A 15,549-nucleotide genomic window follows, 5' to 3' on the forward strand; every position below is an offset into this window, starting at 1 on the left:
GTTGTTCTTGTTGGTTTCTCCTGGCCCTCACATTGGAAATATGAAATGAAAGAAGCTTTATATATAAATAGTTGAATGTATGCAAAGTTCCTTATTCTATACTGTACAACAACTGAATTCATAATACAAATCATTAAATAACAGAAATGGCCAAGTTTGATGCGCAACTTAGCACCCAAATTAAAATGATTTCAGAATGTTTTGTGAGACCCAAACATGAAAAAGAAGCCTCAAAACAACCTTATTTCTTAGGACCATTAGAACTCATCTTTCTACCTGCCCATCAAATTCAAAAGGGGCTTCTCTTTTCTACCAAACCCGAAAATATACAATCCGATTTAATCGAGACTCTAAAGGACTCGATAGCCATCTCCCTCGTCCATTTCTACCCTTTAGCTGGTCGATTTTCGACCAAAGAATTACTCGATGATAATGCCAACTGGGTGTTTCTTGATTGCACCAAGGGCCCTGGTGCTCGCCTTGTCCATGTGACCGTGGACATTAGGGTGTCAGATATAATTTCATCGGTCGATCACGATGTCCATCCTATTGTTCGATCCTTCTTTGATCTAGGCGAAAAATCAATCAATTACGATGGACATACTAGACCTCTTTTGTCCGTTCAAGTAACCGAGCTTATAGACGGAGTTTTCATTGGATTTACCATGAATCACTCCGTAGTGGACGGTACTTCTAATTGGCATTACATCAATTCACTGTCTAAAATATTCCTTCAATTGAGTAAAAATCGAGAAAATGACATTGTTCCTTCGATCTCTAAAAAACCCGTGTTTAAACCCTACTTTCCTCAAGGTTGGGGTCCAGTCCTCAAGTTGCTTAAGAAAAACTATGTCAATAACTCGAATACCCAAAACAATTTACGAGAGAGAATATTCCATTTCTCGTCCGACTCAGTCCGTAAGCTCAAAGCTAAGGGTAATGAAGAATGTGGGGTGGACAACATCTCCTCCTTCCAAGCCTTGTCCGGGTTCATTTGGAGGTCCATTACGTGTGCTAGAAATCTCGACCCCCAGCTCGACACATATTGTGGGTTTATCACAAATGCGCGGCCAAGGTTTAACCCACCGCTCTCTAACGACTACTTTGGGAATTTGATCGCGAGACAACAAAGTGTATGCAAAGTGGGTGAGCTTTTGGACAAGGGTATTGGACAGGCCGCGATGTTAGTTCACCAGGTTGTGGTTAGTCTAGATGATAAAAAAGTTGGAGACATCTACCAAGGGCTTGTAAAGCTCCTATGTGAGGGTCCAAGTGTTGCAGGTCCAATTATTCGGTTTTATGATACAAACTTGGTAATGATAGGTGGGTCGGCCAAGTTCGATATGTATACGCCTGAATTTGGACTTGGTAAGGCGGAAGCAGTTTTAACTGGGTATTCTCATAAAGTTGATGGGAAAGTTACTATGAGTCAAGGTCGCGAAGCAAATGGAAGCGTTGATTTAGAAGTTTGTCTTCAGCCTGAAACCATGAATGCGCTTGAACTCGATAATGATTTTATGAGTTTTGTGACAATGCGGTAGGCAACACCGAACAAACATTTTCTATTTCACGTTGAAGTTTAAATTTTATAAGCTTGTTTTAGCTTGTTACCTATTTTACTTTGGATGTTCAATTTTTATTTATTTATAATAATGTTTTCAAGGTGGAGAGACGATCATAGACTTGTCAATTAGTAGTATATGTAGGACATTGTTGTTGTCATATATATACTCCCTCCAATTTCTCACCCCCAACAAACAAATGAAAAACAGAGAAGAGAAACAAGAGAAATGAAAAACCCCAAAAATCAATTTCACCGGTAACCTACCCCACCGCACCCCTCCATCGGCATCCTGCCCCACCGCCCGCCGACCATCCCTCCGCACCCCCGTACCTGCGCCGAACACCCCTCCCTGCTCTCATCCCCTCGTCAACAACTCCTTCCCCGAAGCCGACCATTCATCCCCTGCTCCCACCCCCATTTACACCTACAGCCACTACTGAACTCAACGACACGTGCCTACAACCTATTACCACTCGACGCCGAACATCAAAGAATCTCTATTCATCCATCTCACCAAAATAAATCGACTTTTTTGTTTTTTTGTTTAAAAGTACCTACAATTTACATTATAAAACCCAAAATTCTGTCTAAATCCAACTCGTAAAAATGTTTTTTCGTTTTTTTAAGGTCTTTCAATTATAATTAACAAAATAATTGCAAGTATCAGACTATTATCCCAACCATAATCCTAACCTTTCTAATTTCAGCCAGAACGCCACAAAACAACCAACAAAAATAGTAGGAGAAATACGCAGCTAGAGCGATTACAAGTTCAGCAGACACTGGTTATGGCCTAATGATGCTTAATAACGATAAGGTAACAGTCATAGTAGTATGGCAAGGTTGGCTTCGTACAGCATACCTATTTCTTCAGACAAACAAGAGACGCTTTTGCAGATGCTCTTGGGAATCTCATCAGCGATTGTGACATATTAAGTTGTGACTCAATATCAATATAACCAGACTTGAAGAACAGATTTTTGAGTACAGGTGAAACTGCAAACAGGTATTCGACCAATTTGAGCTCCGCACTTGTTCCTGTGATTCCCGTAATATTGACCTCAAGGAGGTGAACCAGTTTGTTGCTGTAATTGTAGTCAAGCATGTCCTGGCCAACATTTTCACCTGGCAAAACCTGTAGTAAAAAGTGAGTCTACAGTACAGATGTTTGAGTAAGATCAGAAAATAATTCATATAAACCTGATTTACTTACTGCAATATCGAGCTTTTTAATGTAGGGACAACATTCGATCATGTACAAAAGATAACGGGAAACACCGAAATCACTCAGATTCAGATTACTTAAACAAAGTTCGTGTAGGTGAATGAATGTGACCGGGGGTCTTATGATGTCACCTGCAGCCAAGAACTTACCCATACAAGCAGACATGATGTCAGGTTGAGGAACAAATAAATTACAGAATGAACAGCTGAAAGTAAAACAGACAAAAGTACAGATTTTCTAAACAACTAGCACACTAACCAAGTGACCGTCAAACTCGATGGACTGAAGTTGAGAAGAACTTGCAGGATTGACTGCATCAACTGTTTCTACTCGTGGTTTTTTCGGCAATGTCTTCAAGCACAGTGATATACTTTTAAGACTGCGAACATTTCTGAAAGCTAGAGACTCAAAATCTCCACTCAATATTAAGGTTTGGAGACTGGGTGTATCTATTACAATATGATCCATCCCGCTCCAATTCACAAGCTTCAACGTTTCAAGCATTCTACAATTTTCAATCAAACTAGAAAAAGTGCTTTGCTTGATAAACATAATGCCCTCCAGCAGAAGGTGCTTAAGATAAGGAAAGCCAATGAAATCAGTAGGTGGAGAATTTAAATTGAAGACGCTGAGTTCAAGGTGTACTAACTCGCTGCACCGGAAGATATAAGTAGTAATATCCATTTTAACATACCGATTTCTAATTACGACCTTTCTGACCCCGTTTTTAGATAGAAAACATATCCACTGCCTGTTATTCATACGATTCCTACATGCCTCATATGGCATAAAAAGTTCTAAGTCATGAACAGGACCAATGTGACAGAAGAGTATATCGCTAATAATTTGGCTGCCTTTTCGCCAATCCACAGGCTCATCCCTATCTGCTAGCTCCGCCCAGAAATCATAATTAAAGATGAGGCTCTTTAGCGACAACCAAGCATGTCTCCATTGTTTGGACAACACGCTTGTCCGTGCAGCCATGCGAATAGGCAAGCTTTCAAGGATTTTATCAATCACAATATCCGGAGCATTGCTGAAAAAATCCACCGTGTTTTTAGCAGACTTGGAACAAGCCATGGACTGCTATAAAGGGATAAAATCTAAGTTTCCTGTCTTCAAAGTTTTCAAGGATTTTGAACCAACACCCTAAACGCAAACCATATTGCGACCCTGGACACTAATTCTCCTGGACCCAAAAAAAAATCATAAATACATACAGTTAATATTGAGCAAAACTGTACAAGGCTACTGAGCCAACAGACAAATTGAAACAATAACTCATAACAAATACTCTCTCCGTCCCGGTCAATTGTTGTCCTTTTGGTTTTGGCACAAAGACCAAGGAAAGAGGAGGGGACCAATTATAAGATGACAAGTGGACCAAATTGAGTGTGAATGATGAAATTGTTCGTCAAATGCAATCCTAAAATAGAAAGGACAACAATTGACTGGAACACACTAAAATGGAATAAGACAACAAATGGCCGGGAAGGAAGGAGTACGTGCCAGCGAAACACAGATCAATGAAATCAAGCAATACACAGTCAACATGTACAATTGAACATGTTACAGAGACAGTACATGAATGAAGATCTCCAAACACATGTTCCTTGTTTCCACCAATTTCTAGTTCCTCAAAATTAGTCACTACCAGAATAAATGCTGATTCATAGAAAAATAAATCCCCCAAATAACAAAAACAATTAATAGTTGATATCACCAAAAATCTACTAAAACAGACATCCACAAGAACAACTAATTAAGGTTTCAATTCTAAGTTAAGGGTACTCACAATCAATTTAAATACAATAAAAATAAAACCGAGGGTTGTGAGAGGTCTTAATTCAAAAAGACGGTCTAAAGTAAAACCTAACAAAAATATACTTAAATGAATTAGGAGTTGAATCCAAACAACAACAAATCACAGCATACGTAACTAATTTTGAAATTCGATCACGTCATCAATTAGGGTTTAACATCCTTAAAAATACCCAAATTAAAATGTAAAAGTTGATTGCAGTGACGGAGAGAAATTGAACTTACTAATAAGGTAGTCGTGACGTTGGGAAGACCAGAAAATGACGGGAAAGAGAAAAGACCTGTTCTATACCCAATTGTTTTTATGTAACGGCTGAAATATATTACTCTCTCTCTGCAATAGGTCTTGACTCTTGATATAGACGGGTGGGGCGTATTGACGGATAAAAACCTCTAATAAAATGGGTAGGGGGGAAAAGGTGGGGCACCTCCCATGTGCTTCCCACTTTATGGCAAATGGGTATTTTGTGAGAAGAAATGGTATCCGTCTATATGTATAGAAGGATAGTGTCCGTCTATAATGAGAATTTGTGCTCTCTCTGTGCCCTTTCTTCCCATTTGGTTTTCAAAGTGACGGGACGGGATACCGTTTCCTCTCACAAAATGCCCATTGAGAGGTGAGTGGGAACTGGGAAGCACATGGGGGGTGCCCCACCTTGTCCCCTCTCCCTTTTTGTGAGAGGTCACAAGCAAGCAAGACTAGCTGATTGTTTTATAGGGAAGGTCAAAATTAATTTACTTTCGCCTCGATCATTTGTTTACCATTTTCATTTTAGTATATCTAATTTATTTGATTTTTCACATGTCATCTAAATAACACTACTCTCAAATGGTTGTCTCCCCTTTCCTTAATATATGTGTCAAAAATAAAGGTAAACAAATGACCGGCACGGAGGGTGAATTTTATTTTGGAAAAAATGATAAATTATTGGTTTTTCCTTTTTTTTATACCAGTTAATGTTATTTTAATTAGCGAGCAAGTATCAAAAGTGAATTAGCCCAGGATTTTTTTTTTCTTTTTGGAAGTTCTGTTATGAGGAGGATTTGAAGGAAAAATAACTATTTTTTTTTTTTTTTTGAAAAACCACCCCAGGCGGTATTACCTCATATTATAAATATCGTCGTGACATAAATCCATAATAAAACGAGGGAGCGTAGCATCCCAATCTCTCCTACCTAATTGCGACGAGCAAAGATGTGCTAGCTCGTGTGCTACTCTATTATGTTTCCGACTAACAAAAGACCAAACAACTGAATCAAAAACATTACACAACTCATAAATATCGTCTAAAATTAAGTGGAAATCACTTCTTCCCTTGGATTTCGCCTGCAACTCAGTAATCAACATCTTGCAATCGCTTTCAACGGTCACCCGTCGACATCCTCGCTCCGTGCTTTCTTGCCCCAAGACCGCTCAGCTTCTCCGCTATCCTCACCTCCACTGTTCCACACCTGTGCTCCGCCATCCCCCACAAAACTGCTCCTTCGCTGTCTCTGGCCACCGCACCCAGCCCTGTTCCCCATCCCTCTTTCACGCCAGCGTCCACATTCACCTTTACCCACCCCCTCTCCGGTTTCTGCCATTGTCCCTGCTCCTCTTCAATCATAGCTCCGTCTCCTGCCCTCCTCTTTTCGTCATAAAGCTCCCTCTTAAGATCCTCCACTCTCCTCATAACTCTGAATACATCCACCACAGACCCATCAAACACTAGCTTATTACGAGCTTCCCACATCGCCCAACACCCCAACATAAAGATATCTATCTCACTAGCCTCCAACTCCCTCCACACATCCTCCACCCACTCCCTCACCCGCTCATACCCATCCACCATCCGCACCTCCAATCCCAGCCTATCCCATAACCCACCCGCCCAACCACAACCCCGAATAAAGTGAAGACAAGTCTCCACCTCACTGTTGCAAACCGGACATTCCAACTCAATAGTCTTCACCCGTCTTGCCAAGTTGTCCCTTGTCGCAATTGAATTATTACACAATTGCCACATAAAGACCTTGACCCGTGGGAGAACATTCGCTTTCCAAATACGGTTCCACAGCTGCTTCTCCTTCGCATAATCAGATGAAGATGCCTCGTCCTCATTGCCCCTTGCCAGTTCTTTGTACGCTGACCTAACCGAATATTCACCATCCTTCTCGAGGTCCCAAACCCAGCTATCTTCAGGTTTCGTATCACTGATCCGCATTTGGAGGATGCGGTCTTGTTCAAAAGGGAGGAAAAGAGAACGTACCGTGTTCGTATTCCAACTCAGGCCATCCGCCATCCAAAGCTCCGCAACCACCATATCAAGACTAGCATGATTCCTCGGTGAAATGACCTTCCTTGACTGCGTGCCTGGTATCCACGGGTCAGACCAGACGAAAGTACTCATCCCATTCCCTATTCTCCTTCTCGCGCCCAACCGTAGAACATCACGGGCCTCGAGGATCCCTCGCCAAGTGAAACTAGGAGCCGTTCCCAACCCAGCTGTCATAAACGAACCATTCGGGAAGTACTTCCCCCCTAGCACACGCACCATCAAGCTAGATCGATTTGTAAGAAATCGCCACGCTTGTTTTCCCAGCAGCGCCATATTGAACTTATGAAAGTCTCTAAACCCCAATCCTCCAGCACACTTCGGTCTACAAAGTTTTGACCATGCAATCCACGGAATCTTACTCTTACCATTCGAAGCTCCCCACCAAAAACGAGATACAATCGACCGTAATTCCTCACAGAAGTTATCCGGCAGTTTGAAGACGCTCATCGCATAAGTCGGGATTGATTGGGCCACGGCCTTTATCAATACCTCCCGACCCGCCTTCGAAAATAAATGCCCTTTCCACCCCTGCAGTTTTTTAATCAACTTATCTCGAATTACACTCGCCACTACCCTCTTCGAATGGCCGACCACAGTGGGCAGACCCAAATACTTTTCCTGCGCCTCAACAGCCCTCACCCCGAGACAATCCACCACGGCACTCCTATCAGACACCCTAGTTCCCTTGCTAAATGAGACGGTCGTTTTATCAAAATTAATCACTTGCCCCGACGCACTTGCATAGTCAGCCAAAATATTCTTCACACAATTAGCCTCGACTTGGTTCGCCTTCACAAAGAAAATACTGTCGTCTGCAAATAGAAGATGCGTAACCACAGGCGCGCTAGCTGCAATTCGGATACCGTGGATCGTCTCATTCTCAGCTGCCCTTCTCATAAGACTCGATAGAACTTCGGCACAAAGGATGAAAAGATATGGGGATAGCGGGTCGCCCTGACGAAGACCCCTACCCGGTTTAAACAGCTCCGAGGGCACTCCATTTATCATAACAGCAAATTGAACCGAGGAAATGCACATCATGACCCTATTCACCCACCTTTCATCAAATCCCATCCTAAGCAGAACCCTTTCAAGAAAAACCCACTCCACCCTATCGTACGCCTTAGACATGTCCAGTTTTAATGCCATATGCCCATTCTTATTTTTAGAATTTTTCATGAAGTGGAACATCTCAAAAGCTACCAGGATGTTATCCGTTATGAGTCTCCCAGGGGTGAATGCACTTTGATTTTCAGACACAATATCCCCCAAAAATAACTTCAGACGATTAGCTAAGACCTTGGCCACCAATTTATAAATGACATTACACAAGCTAATCGGTCTAAAGTCTACCATTTTATCCGGGGCTTTCTTTTTCGGGATTAAAATAATATGAGTCTTATTAATACCTTCAGGGAACGGTGCACCTCGGAGGATTCGAAGGACAGTGCGTATCACCGCAGGGCCCACTATATGCCAGTAGGTCTGATAGAAAAGACCGTTCATTCCGTCTGGGCCCGGAGCTTTCAAAGGATGCATTTGATTTAGAGCAGCTACCACCTCCTCCTCGCTATACTCACCTCGGAGAATAGTATTCATACTGTCCGTCACTCTGCCATCTATGCCATTAAGAAGATGCTCGAAGTGATGTGGTTCTCCTGACTTAAAGAGCTCCTCAAAATAGCCCTTTGCCACACCGGTAATATTCTCCAATCCTTCCGTAATTCTACCTTCCTCATCCACCAACTTTGCTATATGATTCCGCTCTTTTCGTTGGCCCGCTTTTCTATGAAAATACTTCGTGTTCCTATCCCCTTCTTTTAACCACAGCGCCCTTGATCGTTGTCTCCAAAAAATCTCCTCTTGCTTTAACAAAGTGGCAATCTCCTTCACTACCTTCTTCCTCTCCTCAACCTCGAGCTTAGACCGTCCCCCTTCATTCAGCTTGCTTAATTTCCGTCGTTTAGCATTTAACTCCCTCACAATTTTTCCTATACTAATGCCCTTCCACTTTTGTAGGTTTTCCGCACATCGTTCCAGCAGATTGACCACCTCCACATCCCCAGTATCCCACGCCTGCCGCACCGCTTCTTCACACCCCTCTTCCCCGACCCAAACCTGTTCAAATCGAAAGAGTTTCCCCGTAAAGCGTTCCTCCACCACCCTCTTTGCGAGTTTCAACAAAATAGGAGCATGGTCTGACCACTCCCGGGTTAAATGGACTAATTTGGCTCGCGGGAACAGGTCCGCCCATTCATCATTACACATAGCTCGATCAAGCCTACTTTGTCTATTGTCATCATCAATTTGCCCATTATCATACGTGAAAGCGTAGCCTTCAAAAGCAATGTCCCTCAGACCACAATCATCTATCGCTTCTCTAAAGTTGTTCATCTGCCATTGGGGTCGTGTACCACCTTTCATCTCTGTCGCAAAAAGAATTTCATTAAAATCACCTATGCACACCCACGGCCCCCCATATTGCGCTCCTAATTCTCTAAGCAGCTTCCAAGATAAGTACCTGTCCGTCACATTTGGCCACCCATAGAATCCTGTTACTCTCCAGTTCCCCTCCGTCTCATGAATTTCGAAATCCATATGATGGACCGAAGCCGATCGAAAGACACACCGTACATGTTTTTTCCACAAGAAAGCTAATCCACCTGATCTTCCAACACTGTCCACTTCCATGCCCTCATACTCATCAAACTGGGCACGGACTCTCCTAAATTCTTCACCACTCAGTTTAGTCTCGGAGAGAAAGACTAGAGTGGGGGCCTCCTTCCGTATCAAGTTACGGAGACCGCCTACTGCAGCGGGGTTGCCCAGCCCCCTGCAGTTAAGGCTCAACAGATTCATTGGGCCGGGCGGGGTTGAGTCATCTCAACCTCCGCCTCAGATGAACATACATCCATGATTTTACGAACTTTCGACCCCGCTTGTTCTTCCACTCCTTCCTCGGTATTCCTCCCCCTTTTGCTCCCTACCACGACAGATGGTATATGATTCACACCGCCTCCCCCTTCCTGTCTACCATCCTCACTTCCCTTTCTTACCCTAGTCCACTTCGTGCCCTCCTTCACAATTTCACCGCCCTCACCTCCTTTCCCTACTGACCCTCCACTCCATTCCCTAGCACTCCTCCCCTTTCCCTTCACACCCCCTTCAGCTTCGACATCACTCACTTCATTATGAATTAACTCTCGTACTGGACTTGTTAATATAATGTTCATATCACCTCCTCCCTCATGCACTGTCTCTATCCTTTCCCCACTGGCTTGACCACTCTTTCCCTCGTCATCCTTACCCTCCATGTTCACTCCGCTCATTTTTTTTGCCTTAGATAAAAACGAGATATGTTGTAGCTTTGCAATCATCCGTTCAATATCCTCATTTTCCTTTTGTTTGAACTCCTCCTCGAACACACTGGTCAAGTCCCTAGAGCTCTTCAACCCCATATCTTTCTCCTGCTTTACCACTCTCCTCGGTGAAGCCCTCAGATTCTCACTAAACCGCAACTCTCCTTCCTCATAGGGACCGTCATCACAGTCCTTTTCCCCGTGTCCAAGTACCCCACATCCGTAGCAAAAAATGGGGAGACGTTCATACTTGACATCGAACTCCTCCAGCTTTCCCATAGCCATCCTTGCACGCACAACATCACACAAAGGTCTTCTTACATCATGCAAGACCCTAATTCGAACTGCCCTTTCAAGCTCTGGCAATGGCGCTTCATCGATTTTCACAAACTGGCCAATTTGCGTCCCCAACCTACGTACATTCTCCACATTTGAGCGACCTCGAAGAGGCAAATCATACACCCTAGCCCATAATGGTACTTGGAACAATGGCGTATCTACCAGTTTCCCATCCAAAACAGGGTCATTAAAGCACCAAATATATTTATCGAAATGCCATGGTTGGCCATCGAAGACCTTTGCTTTATCATAGTCAGATGCAAACTTAAAAAGGAATATTTTGTTTTTCGCATCAATCATATTACCAACCACTGTACCTTTTGTGTTCCATAGCTTTGTCATCGTTTCAATGGCTGCCCTCGCATTCACCGTCTTTGCAGACCAAACCCTACCCACCAGCATCACCTCTGTCTTCTTCTGCTCCTCGCCTCCATCTCCTGTATCCCAGATAAATTCGTCTTCGTCGCCAGCAATCCCCTTCCCCTTTCTTCGACTACTTTCTTCCTGTGACGCCATAACCATCAAACCCTAGTCCGCTTTCACTCGATACGAAGTCAACGTAACTATGCCAACGTTATTAAACCCTTTCAGAGACCACGAATATAGTAGAAGATTGCCTGGAAAAAGAGGAGGATCTAAAGACTACGATTAGACGGAGGCTCTCATAGAAACCCTAGAGAGAGTTTATTTGATTGGATGAATAAAGTATTTATTCAACGCAGAACTACCACCAGGAGCGACAATATGATCTTAAAAACCGGTCCGGATTCTCTCCATTACCTAAAAAGAAATAGACCTCCATTACTTTTAAACGGTCCGGATTAAATCTTGGGACGATCTAATGGTTGTAATTATTTCATAAAAGTAATGTTTAAATGAGTGGAAATAGAAAATATATTAGAATAAGAGTGTACCTCTTGGAGAGAAAGTAATGTCCGCCCAAAAAGTGAAGGGAGAGAAAGTAATGGAGAGGATCCAAATTCCTTAAAAACGTAGTTCTCAACGGCCTCTCACTTTCCGATCATGCACAGATACCACAAAACGAAATATTTCATTTCCAACCCAATTTGTCAATTAACTTTTTTTTTTTAACACCATCTAAAGGAAATCCCAAATTTGCCTATAACCTTTGCTTGGACAACTTTGTACCTGAAATTTTAGTGCAATGACATTGTTTCCCTTAATTGATAAGTTGAATTGCCCATACATTAATCTGCAAATAATAGTACTTGGAGAATAAGTGCTTATGCTTCAACATCCCATCTTCTTCACAAAAAAGTATAGTTCAACGGGCACATTCATGATTCATAGACGCAAAAACCGAGCAATTACAAGTTCAACAGACACTGGTATTCTGGTAATGACTTAAGAATCATAGTAAAGACAAGGTAGCAGTCATAGCACTATAGCCATATCTCATTGTTGGCTCCAAACCTATTTCTCTTGCAAAAAAGACGAGCTTTTGGAGATGCTCTTGGCAATGCCATCAACGCTCTTGAAATCTTCAGTTCTGTATCAACACCAGGTTCACCAGACTTAAAAAACACGTTTTCAAGGACAACTGAAATGGCAAACAGGTAGGTATTCAACGAATTTGAGTTCTGCAGTTGATCCCATGATACTCTTAATATTGACCTCACGGAGTGATGTAATTTGTAGTTATAGTTAAAGTCAAAGCCGCGCTGGCCAACATTTTCATCCAGATTAATCTGCAGTTAGAAGTAAATCACGTAAGACAAACGAAATGAACATATGACCACCACATGCACAAGTTCAGAAAGAAAGAAATATAAACCTGATCTTGACTTAATGAAATGGTGAACGTCTTGATGTAGGGACAACATTCAATCATCGACAAAAGGTAATGGAAAACGGTGAAATCATTCAAATTTAGGTGACATACAATGATATGTCATATGGCGCCAAAACGTGTGTACATAAAAAAAACCTAAAAATTCTGTAAAAATTTGACTGGTAAACATGTTTTTCGTTTTGTTAACGACTTTCAATTATAATTAACAAAATACGTGCAAGTATCAGACTATTATCACAACCATAAATTAATCCATAATCCTAAGTTTTTTAATTTCAGCTAGACTACTGACTGAAAACGCCACAAAACAACCAACAAAATAGTAGGAGAAATACGCAGCGAAAGCAGTTACAAGTTCAACAGACACTGATTATGGCCTAACGATGCTTAACAACGATAAGGTAACAGTCACACCAGTATGGCAAGGTTGGCATCGTACACCACTACACCATACCTAATTCTTCAGACAAACAAGAGACGCTTTTGCAGATGCTCTTGGGAATCTCATCAGCGATTGTGACATAGTAAGTTGGGACTCAATACCAATATAACCAGACTTGAAGAACAGATTTTTGAGTACAGGTGAAACTGCAAACAGGTATTCGACCAATTTCAGCTCCGCACTTGTTCCTGTGATTCCCGTAATATTGACCTCAAGGAGGTGATCCAGTTTGTTGCTGTAATTATAGTCAAGCATGTCCTGGCCAACATTTTCACCTGGCAAAACCTGTAGTAAAAAGTAAATTCCAGTTAGAATGGAGGGAAGGGAGTCTACAGTACAGATGTTTGAGTACGATCAGAAATAATTCATATAAACCTGATTTACTTACTGCAATATCGAGGTTTTTAATGTAGGGGCAACATTCGATCATGTGCAAAAGATAACGGGAAACACCAAAATCACTCAGATTCAGATTACTTAAACAAAGTTCGTGTAGGAGAATGAATGTGACCGGAGGAGGTCTTATGATGCCACCTGCAGCCAAGAACTTACCCACACAAGCAGACATGATGTCAGGTTGAGGAACAAATAAATTAGAGAACGAACAGCTGAAAGTAAAACAGACAAAAGAACAGATTTTCTAAACAACTACACACTAACCAAGTGACCATCAAACTCGATGGACTGAAGTTGACAAGAACTTGCAGGAAGATTGATTGCATCAACTGTTTCTACTCGTGGTTTTTTCGGCAATGTCTTCAAGCACAGTGATATACTTTTAAGACTGCGAACATTTCTGAAAGCTAGAGACTCAAAATCGCCACTCAATATTAAGGTTTGGAGACTGGGTGTATCTATTACAATATGATCCATCCCGCTCCAATTCACAAGCTTCAACGTTTCAAGCATTCTACATTTTTCAATCAAACTAGAAAAAATGCTTTGCTTGATAAACTTAACTTCCGCCAGCACAAGGTGCTTAAGATAAGGGAAGCCAATGAAATCAGTAGGTGGAGGATTTAAATAAAAGGCACTGATTTCAAGGTGTACTAACTCGTTGCACCGGAAGATATGAGGAGAAATATCCATTTGAACATACCGATTTCTAATTACGACCTTTCTGACCCCGTTTTTAGATAGAAAACATATCCACTGCCTGTTATTCATACGATCCCTACATGCCTCATACGGCATAAAAAGTTCTAAGTCATGAACAGGACCAATGTGACAGAAGAGTATATCGCTAATAATTTGGCTGCCTTTTCGCCAATCCACATTCTCATCCGTATCTGTTAGCTCCGCCCAGAAATCATAATTAAAGATGAGGCTCTTTAGCGACAACCAAGCATGTCTCCATTGTTTGGACAACACGCTTGTCCGTGCAGCCATGCGAATAGTCATGCTTTCAAGGATTTTATCAATCACAATATCCGGAGCATTGCTGAAAAAATCCACCGTGTTTTTAGCAGACTTGGAACAAGCCATGGACTGCTATAAAGGGATAAAATCTAAGTTTCCTGTCTTCAAAGTTTTCAAGGATTTTGAACCAACACCCTAAACGCAAAGCATATTTCGACCCTGGACACTGATTTTCCTGGACCCAAAAAAATCATAAATACATACAGTTAATATTGAGCACAACTGTACAAGGCAACTAAGCCAACAGACAAATTGAAACAATAACTCATAACAAATACTCCCTCTGTCCCGGTCAATTGTTGTCCTTTTGGTTTTGGCACAAAGACCAAGAAAAGAGGAGGGGACCAATTATAAGATGACAGGTGGACCAAATTGAGTGTGAAGGATGAAATTGTTCCTCAAATGCAATCCTAAAATAGAAAGGACAACAATTAACTGAGATACCCTAAAATGAAATAGGACAACAAATGGTCGGGACATAGGGAGTACGTGCCAGTGAAACACAGATCAATGAAATCAAGCAATACACAGTCAACATGTACAATTGAACATGTTCCTTGTTTCCATCAATATCTAGTTCCTCAAAATTAGTCACTACCATCATTTTATTTAGATTCGGAACGTCGAATTGTTCTAATAAATGTTGATTCATAGGAAAAATAAATCCCCCAAATATCAAAACAATTCAGTGTATATACTTGAGATTAAAACCATACTTTCTGACATAATCAACAAAATCAATTAATAGTTGCTATCACCAAAAATCTACTAATACAGACATCCACAAGAACAACATAATTAAGGTTTTAATTCTAAGTTAAGACGATACTCACAATCAATTTAAATACGGTAAAAATAAAACGAGGGTTGTGAGAGGTCTTTAACTTAAAAAACGGTCTAAAGCAAAACCTAACAAAATATATAGCATCAAATTAATTGGATTTTTTTTGTTTTTTTACAATGGGCTAGCAGTTCTGGAATTGAATTCAAACATCAAAAACTAGGGTTAAACATCCTTAAAAATACCCAAATTAAAATGTAAAAATTGATTGAGTGACTGAGAGAAGTTGAACTTACGAATAAGGTAGAGACCTGACGCCTGAGTTCGGACTGACCGGAATAAAATGGGCGACACCCGTTCTATACTTCTATTCACAATAAATTGTTTTATAGGAAAGGTCAAAATTAATTACTTTCTCTGTTCCGGTAATTTATGAGTATTATTTTCATTTTAGCGTGTCTCATTCAT

At 41.4% G+C, this 15,549-nt stretch overlaps 4 protein-coding genes across 5 annotated transcripts in view; all 4 read right to left on the bottom strand.

Moving 5' to 3' along the window:
* The window catches only part of LOC141598835 (F-box/FBD/LRR-repeat protein At1g13570-like), a 280,794-nt gene that overhangs the window by 182,313 nt on the left and 82,932 nt on the right, over positions 1-15,549 (bottom strand). The gene's annotated exons all lie outside the window — the stretch shown is intronic.
* Positions 1-15,549, bottom strand: part of LOC141598832 (F-box/FBD/LRR-repeat protein At1g13570-like) — a 68,796-nt gene that overhangs the window by 42,048 nt on the left and 11,199 nt on the right. The window lies entirely within an intron of this gene.
* Positions 2,248-4,942, bottom strand: LOC141598842 (F-box/FBD/LRR-repeat protein At1g13570-like). 2 transcript variants are annotated; one of them, XM_074418649.1, is made up of 4 exons: positions 4,836-4,942; positions 3,048-3,978; positions 2,778-2,933; positions 2,248-2,699 (listed from the first exon to the last, which is right to left on the bottom strand). In XM_074418649.1, exons 2-4 carry the CDS (start codon positions 3,867-3,869, stop codon positions 2,427-2,429), a joined length of 1,251 nt encoding a protein of 416 aa, XP_074274750.1. In that variant the 5' UTR covers positions 3,870-3,978; positions 4,836-4,942; the 3' UTR covers positions 2,248-2,426. The 2 variants fall into 2 exon arrangements, with proteins under 2 accessions (XP_074274750.1, XP_074274749.1); XM_074418648.1 differs by lacking the exon at positions 4,836-4,942 and having other exon boundaries at positions 3,048-4,548.
* Positions 11,908-15,509, bottom strand: LOC141598839 (F-box/FBD/LRR-repeat protein At1g13570-like). Its single transcript, XM_074418646.1, has 5 exons — positions 15,378-15,509; positions 13,542-14,475; positions 13,270-13,428; positions 12,894-13,166; positions 11,908-12,335 (listed from the first exon to the last, which is right to left on the bottom strand). Exons 2-4 carry the CDS (start codon positions 14,364-14,366, stop codon positions 12,894-12,896), a joined length of 1,257 nt encoding a protein of 418 aa, XP_074274747.1. The 5' UTR covers positions 14,367-14,475; positions 15,378-15,509; the 3' UTR covers positions 11,908-12,335.

The sequence above is a fragment of the Silene latifolia genome, chromosome 9 (assembly GCF_048544455.1).
Source record: "Silene latifolia isolate original U9 population chromosome 9, ASM4854445v1, whole genome shotgun sequence".
NCBI classification, from domain to species: domain Eukaryota; kingdom Viridiplantae; phylum Streptophyta; class Magnoliopsida; order Caryophyllales; family Caryophyllaceae; genus Silene; species Silene latifolia.

Bases quoted from the DNA above. Each gene is read 5' to 3' on its own strand.
- LOC141598839 (XM_074418646.1), bottom strand. From the start codon at position 14,366: ATGGCTTGTTCCAAGTCTGCTAAAAACACGGTGGATTTTTTCAGCAAT. The intron at 13,429-13,541 runs GTTAGTGTGTAG...TGTGTGGGTAAG, and splicing joins TCGAGTTTGATGGTCACTTG to TTCTTGGCTGCAGGTGGCAT. The intron at 13,167-13,269 runs GTAAGTAAATCA...TTTTTACTACAG, and splicing joins TTAAAAACCTCGATATTGCA to GTTTTGCCAGGTGAAAATGT.
- LOC141598842 (XM_074418649.1), bottom strand. From the start codon at position 3,869: ATGGCTTGTTCCAAGTCTGCTAAAAACACGGTGGATTTTTTCAGCAAT. The intron at 2,934-3,047 runs GTTAGTGTGCTA...TGTATGGGTAAG, and splicing joins TCGAGTTTGACGGTCACTTG to TTCTTGGCTGCAGGTGACAT. The intron at 2,700-2,777 runs GTAAGTAAATCA...TTTTTACTACAG, and splicing joins TTAAAAAGCTCGATATTGCA to GTTTTGCCAGGTGAAAATGT.